The sequence below is a fragment of the Pollicipes pollicipes genome, unplaced genomic scaffold (genome assembly GCF_011947565.3).
Source record: "Pollicipes pollicipes isolate AB1234 unplaced genomic scaffold, Ppol_2.1 Scaffold_5724;HRSCAF=6776_pilon_pilon_pilon, whole genome shotgun sequence".
NCBI classification, from domain to species: Eukaryota; Metazoa; Arthropoda; class Thecostraca; order Pollicipedomorpha; family Pollicipedidae; genus Pollicipes; species Pollicipes pollicipes.
This window is the reverse complement of record NW_023596746.1, coordinates 55201305-55210941: the sequence shown is the minus strand read 5'-3', so window position 1 is coordinate 55210941 and position 9637 is coordinate 55201305. Positions and strand designations below refer to the sequence as shown.

General features: G+C 56.2%; 2 protein-coding genes across 2 annotated transcripts; one reads left to right on the top strand and one right to left on the bottom strand.

Annotated features, from left to right (window-relative positions):
• Window positions 1–278: 278 nt before the first annotated feature.
• On the bottom strand, window positions 279–2679 carry LOC119103958 (muscle-specific protein 20). Its single transcript, XM_037227671.1, has 4 exons — window positions 2601–2679; window positions 1588–1787; window positions 1184–1304; window positions 279–900 (listed from the first exon to the last, which is right to left on the bottom strand). Exons 1-4 carry the CDS (start codon window positions 2604–2606, stop codon window positions 718–720), a joined length of 510 nt encoding a protein of 169 aa, XP_037083566.1. The 5' UTR covers window positions 2607–2679; the 3' UTR covers window positions 279–717.
• A 3151-nt stretch (window positions 2680–5830) lies between these two features.
• On the top strand, window positions 5831–9293 carry LOC119103220 (muscle-specific protein 20-like). The gene is made up of 6 exons (XM_037226662.1): window positions 5831–5916; window positions 6270–6300; window positions 7446–7552; window positions 8137–8241; window positions 8593–8713; window positions 8837–9293. Exons 1-6 carry the CDS (start codon window positions 5831–5833, stop codon window positions 8891–8893), a joined length of 507 nt encoding a protein of 168 aa, XP_037082557.1. The 3' UTR covers window positions 8894–9293.
• The last annotated feature ends 344 nt before the right edge of the window (window positions 9294–9637 follow it).

Below are 9637 nucleotides of genomic sequence, written 5' to 3'. Positions count from 1 at the left end.
TGCTGCTGCCATGAGACAGCTGGAGTCTTCGGAGAACGGAGTGTAAACAAATGTAATACCTAAACAAGCTCAATTTATTTCACAGTCGGTGAGCAAGAAAAGTTTAAAGAGCGACGCATACAAAAAAGAACACCTTGCAACTTGTCCACAGCTTCGACGCCACTGAGCTACAGGCAATCCGCTCTGCCCTACACATTGACGATGCATAACAGACTGTCCTCAATGGGCCCACTCTCGTGGATGGGCGGACAAAAATGAGCTTTTTTATCCGACGCCAGCTTCTATCCTACAGTAAGAAACAAGCAGACCAGAGGTTGAACGGAGCATAACGCCTTCTCCCAATGGTCGATCACTCGCAAGCTTTAGGAGCTGAAAGGCTCTAAAGTGATCTCAAACCGTCCAGATTGAAATGTTCCGGCACAGCAGGCACGCTACCGCTTTCTCCATGTATATATCAGGTGCATCAACTGTGGTAAGGGCGTAGTTTCCCGTGTTTGTGCTCTATAAATGTACTAAAAGACTTTAGATAATGCACATCAAGAACGAACGAGTCCAACATTGCCGCGACAGGTAAACCAGAGGAACCTCCTCAGCATAAAGATTGCTCTCCGCTCGCCCCCCTCCCCCTCCCCTCCTCACCCGGATCAGACACATCCCAAGCACCACCGCGACCGTCACGGCTCGCGCCGGCGTCGACCCTCAACCCGAGCAGCATCTTCACATGTGCCGGGTGTTGCCCATGCCGCCATGGCCCGCCTGAGAGGCGCCCTTGTTGTAGCCCATCTGCAGATTAAGCTGGCCTTCGTGGGCGCGCAGCTGCTCCTCCGTGAACTCCCGCTTGTGAGCATCCGCCATCTTGGGTCCCAGCGCTGGGCCCTTGTACTCCGGGTGCTTCTGCGTCTGGAAAAGTGTCGGCGCCGATCACGTGACTGCCGCCTCCGTCGAGCGTGATACGGTCGTCGTTAGTGAGACGCAGCTGGACGGCAGAGCCGATGCTGTTTGTTTTGGGCGGGTGCTGCCAGCAGCGGTTAGCCAAGCATCGGCGACCGCCGCCAGCCGCTCCGCTGACGTCGGAAACGACGGCTAAATTCGGCTAATGCGGCACCGGGCTAAAATTAGCCGCCCACACGAGCAGTCTCAAGGTTCGATCAGCGGCTGGCGGCGGTGATCCTCCGTGTCTTACCAGGCGCGCCAGAGCGTACAGGGACAGCGTGACCTGCGGAATGTTTCTCATGTCGTACAGGTCCGCCGTCTGGAAGATCTCCTCCTCGGGAACGCCGTACGCCTTGGCCGCCTTCTGGAATCTGGAGCGCGCAGAGGGGGAGTAATCGTAGTGAATATGACAATGTTTGCGCAGCTGTTCCTGATAAGGGTGATTACTACGCAGGGTGATTACTTATTCGAATTTCTTTCGGGTTCTGCCTATTTCGGGTTATTCCTCACCACTGTGAGATAATTCAGCGAAGTGCGTGACACCAAAAGCCTGACCGTCAACTAAGATAAGCTCGTGTTGATGCTATTTCAAGGGCCGCCCACCAGTGGCGGACATGTGATAATGGAGCGCTACTGAATGCTGAGAAAGCCTACCTCTCGATGTTCTCCCGAAGTTTGAAGTGGCCGCCGCTGGTCTGGATTTTGGACACGGAGCCGGGCGACAGCTTGTTCATCAGGTGGCAGATGGCGATGCCGTCACGGAGAACATCCTCATAGCGTCCGGCCGGCAGTTTCTGGCCCGTCACAGCCTCGATCCACTCCAGGACCTCCTTCTCCTGGGTGGCGTCCCGCTTCTGCCGGCGTCGAAGGCAGCCACATTATGTTATCTTTTGGACAGCGCCTGTCACGCACCAGAGGATAATCCTGTGAAAATTGAATATATGCGAGGGCTAATTTCTCTAATGTTGCACCACCCAAAATCAATATTTAGATATCTTATCTTTGGACATATTCAATCTTGAGACAAAAGAAAGCCGGATGTAATATTACAATGAGAGTTATTTGGCGTTTAGCGATTAGTACCCGGTCTCCAACTAAACAACCCACGATTGTATCGCCTAAGCACAGCCGGAAGAATGCCTCTTTTTACACTGAATATCATCGCATGGACACTGCCTGCTGCCGGCTGGTGGCTGTCGCCTGCTCATGCCTGGTTTTGACCTAACTGCAAGACGTGACCGCGCCGTGACGTGCGCGTAACCATCGCGCCGTGACGCCTGGGCGTAAAACGACTGTCCGAATTTTTCGAGGCGTAAGATTAGCACTGTGGTGAAGCAGGAAAGAGCTGACTAAGGAATTTGACCACGTGGATGCCTTAGATCCCGTGATGTTGCTGCCACTCAGTACACGCTCTTGACAGCAGCGGATAGGGCTGCCAAACCTCGGTGCTCGCACATTGGAACAGCTGACTGGCGGGAGATGCTCCGTCCCAGACAGTAACAAACCCGGGGCAGCCGCGCGTCCGCAAGACAGGAGAACTCAGCGGCGCAGCTTGTTTACACGGGCGCACGGCCGCCACGCTGGCGTAGTCACCAGCCGCGGGCGCTGTCCGGCTCTGCGCGGAAGCACGCGCGGCTCGACGACGGCCGCCGAACAGCGGGACGTACCACCATGGCGACGAACGGAGCGGAGCGTCGAGCGGAGCGGGGCGAGGCACGTCCAGCCGGCTGCCGACACACACTGAAATCGGGCCCCGGTCGCCTCTATAAATACGTGCCAAGTCGCCGCGGCTGGGCGGCGCCGCTGCCAGCCGGTTGTTTGGTCCGCCCCTCTGACGTAGTTCGGAGGACACGGCGTACGACGGAGTGGGTGGTAACCCACCGCCGGCGGCATCCCCATCACTTCGGTGTGATGGCGTCGTGGTAAGGAGCATGGCCATGGGCCGAGGTCGCGTCTGCAGCACATGTGCTCTCGCGTGACCTGCACCGTGATCGCCCTGCGGTGGTCACCTGGCACCATGAGTTAGGCGTCCGTCTTCTCGCCAGCTCAGTTGTTCGTCTCTGGCCATTCATCAAAACACAGGAGCAACATGGTAGATGTAATGCCACGTGTGGTGACATATACGGCTCAGCGGCTTAACACTTTTTTATACGAGCAGATTCCACAAATGACAGAAACTTTATCATTGAACCGCATGCTGTTCATAGTTTTAACGTCACCGGCCTCATCTTTCCATTTCGATACACGGAGAAGCTGACCTGCACCACTGTTCCATCGCGTGGCGGCGTGAGCCATTGCATGCCATGCATGCCACGGAGCGGTATGCGTGCCCTGAAGTTATGTCCGTCGAGTCTGACATAAGGCCACGGCCGTTGAGTCTGACCTGAGGTCACGGCAGTTGTGTCTGACCTGAGGTCACGGCCGTTGAGTCTGACCCGAGGTCACGGCCGTTGGGACTGGCCTGAGGTCACGGCCGTTGAGGCTGACCTGAGGCCCGTAACCCGTGCTCTGACCCGCTGGCCTCGGGCCGCGGACCGTGACAGTCCGGGTCCTGGAGCGAGGCCGGCTGGTCGCCCCCGTGCTGCGGCCGGCTCTCCGCTGGCTGATCGGGGCGGATTCAGCATGGATACACATATCCATTGCATGTACGAGGCACAACACCGAACCTTGAATGTCTGCGGCCGCGATCATTAGCCTCAGGCGTTCCGAACCAAGACACGACGGGTTAAAAAGGTGTAAAGCAGAACCAAACATGAGTCGCATTCTCAGTTGACCTTTTATCCCAACCAGCTGCTCTTCAGTGTCGTCTGTCGCTACAGAAGCCGTCAGGAGAGACCGCGGGTCGTTGGAGGCTGCGTGCTTTCACGGATCTTCCATTCGATCTCATCTCTCCGCCGTCATTGGCGGGACGCACCAGGCAAACAGCTGCGGCGAGCCCGGGAGCGGATGGGTCGCCGCCGGCCCCGCTGCCCCCCCCCCCCCCCTCCGCCCCTCCGCCGCTCCCCTGGCAGGTGCCGACCAAAATAGGCCCAAGCTGAGTCACTCATAATCCGGTGGGTGATCAGGAGCCCCGCCGTCGGTCAGGATTAGGCAAGACATTCCAGCAGGCCACGGAAGAACTTAATGGCAGGTCATTTACGGTTAGTTAGTCAATATAAGCACATCAGTATTTAGCAAAAATTCAACGGAGGACCGATGCTTAGGTATAATCAAGATCGCCTCTTCGAATGTTTATGATCACTGTTCCCCGATTATATTCCAAGCATGCATGCAAGGCCCGTCCAATCACCTGGGACCGGTGCAAACATGGAGCTCACATTAGAACAAATGTGCCAGTGCTGAAGAACAGTGAATTGTAGGTATAACAGTGAAGTCCACGTGCACAACCCTGCACAGCGCCTCGCACTGGGTCGACAACCGGATAACTAGTGTCACGTGCCAGTGTTTCACAACATTCAAACACTACCGGTAAGTGTCACCCGCCTACCGCTTGTTGGCCGTCATCGACCGTCCCTGGCACGGCTCACCGGCCTCGGCCACGCCCGCCGGCTACGCCGACTGATTGCGACCGGTTCAACAGCTGGCGTTCCGCGGGAGCGCCTCGGGCGTCGCTCGCGGAGCGAGTGACAGGGCCGGCAGCGGCGGCGCTGGCGTCGCCCCCCCCCCTTCCCCCGCCCCTCCCCCACCGCTCAGCACGCCTGGACGGAGCGGCGCGCCCGGCTGGATCGGCGCTCCAGATGAAGCGCTCCTCGGCTTAGGAGCGGATGTGGTGTGGCAATGGGAAAACTGCCATGTGACTGCCAAACTGCCACACTGTCAAATAAACTTCATCGGCATGCTCGGTTTTGACAGAGTACCAACCAGAGAAAACGCCAAGTGGGATATTTTACTAATACACCTTTCGTAAACTACAAGCTGAACAAGATCCGGTATGATCAATGCGTACAGCTATGTAATGGGACAAAATGTTCCACCGATTCAAATTCCATTGGAGTATATATTTGAGCACGTATCTATTAAACATGAGTTGTGCATGCAAAGCGATACAAAGTTGTTTCCACATTGCATGTGAAGTTGTGGGATGGTGGCCTGGGCCGCCGATCAACTTGCGGGAGGGGGAACGAAAATCCTCCCGACAGTTCTGTGTTTATTTCTCAAAGTGGCCTCTTGGAAGTGTGCCATTTGCTAACAAAGTGCTGAGCGAGTGCACATTTATCAGCCACCGTGTGCATGCATCAGCAACGAACCATGTTACAGTCGCAACCGCTTAAACATCAGGACTGAGATAGTGGCCTAAAGGCATGATTTTTTCATAACGCAATTCGAAGTTGTTCCTTTGTTGCAAGGGAACACACTGAAATGATTTCAAGTAAAGTCAGCCTTTAGATCCGATACAGAACAAGTTCTGTACGAGCACGTGTAGTTTCAGGGCTATGGAATGAAGGAAAATGTATAACGGTGAGATAGGACTACGCGCACCTGGAGACCCGACCGCGGAAACTTTGCCCCCACACGGACTCCGCTGCAGATGTGCGCTTGGCGTTCAGTCAGGCCACCCACCAGCGGGCGCTTCGGCTTCACTCGTAGCAGGCGCGTGCACGCTGCCCCGGGCAAGCGGGGCGTCGTGAATGATGCGGGATAAATCGAGACGGAGGATACAAGGGAAGGATTATGAGTCTCATCACCAAAGGGTCTTATGGTTTCTTTAGACACTCGTAGAATCCAGACACACGTTGCAGACACGTTCCGGAATCACAAGAAAGTAGTCTTATACCTTTGCTGCAAATTCCGGTAAGTTTTCAAACTTTCGACTTTGTTCGCTGGCGACAGTGAGCAACAAGTCAAGTTTGTGCACATCACATCGAAGATTCATCATAGAACGGAGAGAACGTCCACGATGAATCGCCAGGTGTTCGTTCTCAGCATACGCGCACGACCGGACGTCGACACGTGCTCCGCCAGAAGGGTGCTGCTCATCACAGGGTTAGCCAGCTGGCGAGAGCACCAGTGTCGTGACCCCCACAAAAACGGCCTCGTGCTCGTATGTAATAAGGTACTACGCGTGAAGTGAGCACATCACCGTAATTCAGCCCTCAACGCCATCCGAGCTCTGCAAGGCGTAATTTCCAACAGCGCCGTGACGTCACCGGCGCTGGCGGCCATCCACCGCTGCCCACCGAAACTTCAGCCGCGTCCCGCCACGACACCATCCGAGCTCTGCAAGGCGTGGTCTCCAACAGCCCCGTGACGTCACCGGTGCCGGCGGCCATCCACCGCTGCCCACCAAAACTTCAGCCGCGTCCCGCCGCGGACACCCGTACCCCGGCCCCGGCCAGGCGCCGCGCCTCCCCCACACGTGGCTGGCAGGTGAGCCAGAGCTCCCACCTCCGCACGGTACTCGCGGCGGGGCGGGGCGGGCCGCCGTGCCGTTGATGTCCCGCTGGCGCGCGGGCCAGCTCGCCGAGCTGATGGATCGCGCCCTGATTGCCGCCGCGCCGGGGTGGTCGCGTCGGCGCGGCGCTGGTTGGCCGGACGGGGTCGACCTCGACAGAGTTCAACATGGTGTCAAGCTGACGGGCTGTTCGGCACGGTCGCTGTCGGGATAGGTGGCGGCCCCTGACGCAGCTCCTTCCCTCCCTCCCAGACCGCGAAAACGGCCGGCGGTGACATACAGCCGGTCGTCTGTCACGTCAAAAACGGCCGGCGGTGACATGCACTTGGCTGTTTGTCACGATTTGGGGCTGAAACTCGGCGGGGTTATCTCCGCGTGTCAGTGTGAATGAGGGGATGTGACGATTGAAGGCCTCGCCGACCGCGGCTGGCCCACTTTTTGCAACGTCGATTCCAAATGTTTTGCATCAGTGGCTTTAGACCAGAAGCACATTCAAAGCAGAGCTTGCTCTTCGTGCCCTGCAGCCATCTGCGCCAGGCAGCGTCGCTCCATTTCCACAATTGACTTTGACTCGGTCTTTCTTTGTCATACAGGATGGTGAAGGCATTTTCTCGCTCCACACAATGGCATGCCACAAGCCACCCTGCCAGCGAGAGTCGGTCCTCGCCGGCCGTCTCTGGACAGCTGCCAGCTGATCGTTTTGTGTAGGGCAGGGCAGAGCAAGGTGATTTATCCGGGCTCAATCCCACGGCTTCCGGAATTCCGCTTCTTATTCTTATCTCTTGGCAATAGAGACGGTAGTCCCCACGTGGTCATCGCAACAAACTGGGCTTGGGTCATAAATACCCGAGCTCCGGGTCTTACCTATCGCTGATGTCATAGTCGGCGAGCTATTTTTGAACGACAGCTGGGCAGGATCTACTGATGATGTGGTGGGACGCCTTCAGTCATTCCGCTGGCCTGAAACAGTCCGTTTCTCGCGCGAGGGGGTATCCTAACCCCTACCCGTGTACGGATACTCCCCTGGCGTGGATCCATCCAACACAGGACCTGTGTGCCGGCCCGGGGGGGGGGGGGGCAGCGGAGACCTCTCTGACCCGACCTGACCTCCTGGCCGCAGACGGTGGGTCGCCGTGACCCGGGCGTGGAGGCGGAGGTGCAGCAGTGGATCGAGACCGTCACGGGAGAGAAGTGGCCCGCTGGACAGGACTACAGCGTCACCCTCAGGTGCTACGCCACGCCTCACCATACCACGCGCGGGCTGGCAGTGCAGAACAGTTGGCTTGGCTGACGTTGAGCAGCTTCGTGGCGACACCAGCCACTGCGCTCGGTCAAAATAGGAGAGGCTGTCGGGTAGTGTGAGCTCGTACAACACCTGGAGACTCTGCGTTGCTGAGATAAGGCACATTTTATGATGGCGCATTTTGGGCCATGATGGCACATGGGCGCATTCTACTCCATTTTGATGGTCTTCAGCACCCGCTCAGGCCACGTTTTCTTCGTTGCATCAACACGATGCCATAAAATTCGCTGACAGACTCTGGCGTGAGTTGTGCCTTTCATGAGCACGCTGATGGCTTCAAAGGATGCACGGCATCGCTGTGTGGCGCACGACACCAAAGGTGCTCCTCGGACGCCGCGTTGGACATCGCTAAGCGTTTTTACAATGGGTGCCCCTGTTGTCAGTGTGTTTTGCCGGCCCCACATGCGCTGGGCGTTCCACTTAGACGCTTCGGAGTGAAGCCGCATCTGTCATCAGCCAGGCACTTGGCTGCCGGCGCTCGTTCGTCACTGACTCGTTTTTCTTCTAGAGATGGGCAGGTGCTGTGCAAATTGATGAACAAACTGCCACCCGGCTCCATCAAGAAAATCAACACGACCGGAACCTCTTTTAAGTTCATGGAAAACATCAATAAGTAAGTCCTAATTGCCATCGAATGCCATAGAGTACCATCGAAGACTATCGAATCCACACATGAGCCATGAGATGTGATTGGGTTGGTGCCGCAATGCTACAATATATTGCATGCCGCTATCCTATGCGTTTATCGGCGCGAATGTTGATGGCTAGCAAAACCCTTGGAGTAAAGTGGGTCGAGTGATTTCCCATAACCAAAGTCGGGTTTTTGTAATGCGTTTAACGCAAAGCCAGTCTAAGCTGACTCACTTGGTGTAGTTAGTTGTAAGGTGTGGCTACATGCCTAGTTAGGCTCTTAAGCTCGCTGCCCTAACAGGGCCCAATGATATCTTATATCGTGGTTGTTCAGCTTCCAGAAGGCGATGCTGGCGTACGGCTGTTCTGATCTGGACATCTTCCAAACCACGGACCTCTTTGACAAGAAGGATATTCCAGCCGTCACCAACTCCATATTCGCCCTCGGTCGACAGGTAGGCACTAGGTACACTTTCGCTGCCATGGCAGCCACGTGTCTATCGAGCGGCGTATGCTTCGAACATGTCAGTGACACGCGTGCGACGTTCCTGACGTGCTCCCGTCGCCTCCCGTTCCAGACATACCATCACCCCGAGTGGCGCGGCCCGTGGCTGGGACCCAAGCCGACAGAATAGGCCCGAGTATCCGGCGGAGTCGTGTTCAGGGCAGCGGTGATCGAAGGGACGGGCAGAACACGAGCAGCTTTGGCGGCCAGATGGTGCCACCCGCCGCAGTGGCCTTCTGCTGGCCGCCCGCCAGCACCCGTCACAGGCCGACCGTGACCTCCACGCGCTGTTCCTCCCGTCATCTGTTTGTTCTTGCTTACTAACATTCCGCGGTGTGTTTTGTCGCGGGATTGGTACCATGTTTCCAAAACGAGTTTGTCGTAATCATTGATGTGAATTCTTTAGAGAGCGCCGGATGTAGGCAGAGCGCTGGCAATCTCCGCTGTTCTGTTTCTCTCAAGCTGAGGGCGAGCGGGCCATGCATCTCATTACGTCGTCTGCTTGGCTGTGTCGAAATACAACTGGCTGTACTGATTTTAAGAACGCCTTTTCATGCACCCACTTTACAAACGGGAATGCCCGATGTTGATTATGCTTAAGAAGGAGTGGAGCAACAGCACGTCAGTATCCTATGCTGATCTGCTGTGGACACAAATCATTCATCATGATTTATAGGTGGTTATATCACCGCTTCGGATGTAAAGGAAGAGCTCTTCAAGCATAACGATTGGTAAGTTGGTTCAGAGCTCCGACAAACGTCACTTTTCAGCCACTGAGGTGACAGCCGTTAGAAGACCTATGTCCCACACATCGCGCGGTCGCGGCCAACGAAACACGCATCGTTTGGGGTCTTTATTTGAAGCCCATGTGGTG

Coding starts and splice junctions, on each gene's coding strand:
- LOC119103220 (XM_037226662.1), top strand. CDS start 5,831: ATGAATCGCCAGGTGTTCGTTCTCAGCATACGCGCACGACCGGACGTC. Junction 8,242..8,592: donor TTCATGGAAAACATCAATAA/GTAAGTCCTAAT, acceptor GTGGTTGTTCAG/CTTCCAGAAGGCGATGCTGG. Junction 8,714..8,836: donor TATTCGCCCTCGGTCGACAG/GTAGGCACTAGG, acceptor CTCCCGTTCCAG/ACATACCATCACCCCGAGTG.
- LOC119103958 (XM_037227671.1), bottom strand. Junction 1,305..1,587: donor CTTCGGGAGAACATCGAGAG/GTAGGCTTTCTC, acceptor TGCGCGCTCCAG/ATTCCAGAAGGCGGCCAAGG. Junction 901..1,183: donor TGTACGCTCTGGCGCGCCTG/GTAAGACACGGA, acceptor ACACTTTTCCAG/ACGCAGAAGCACCCGGAGTA.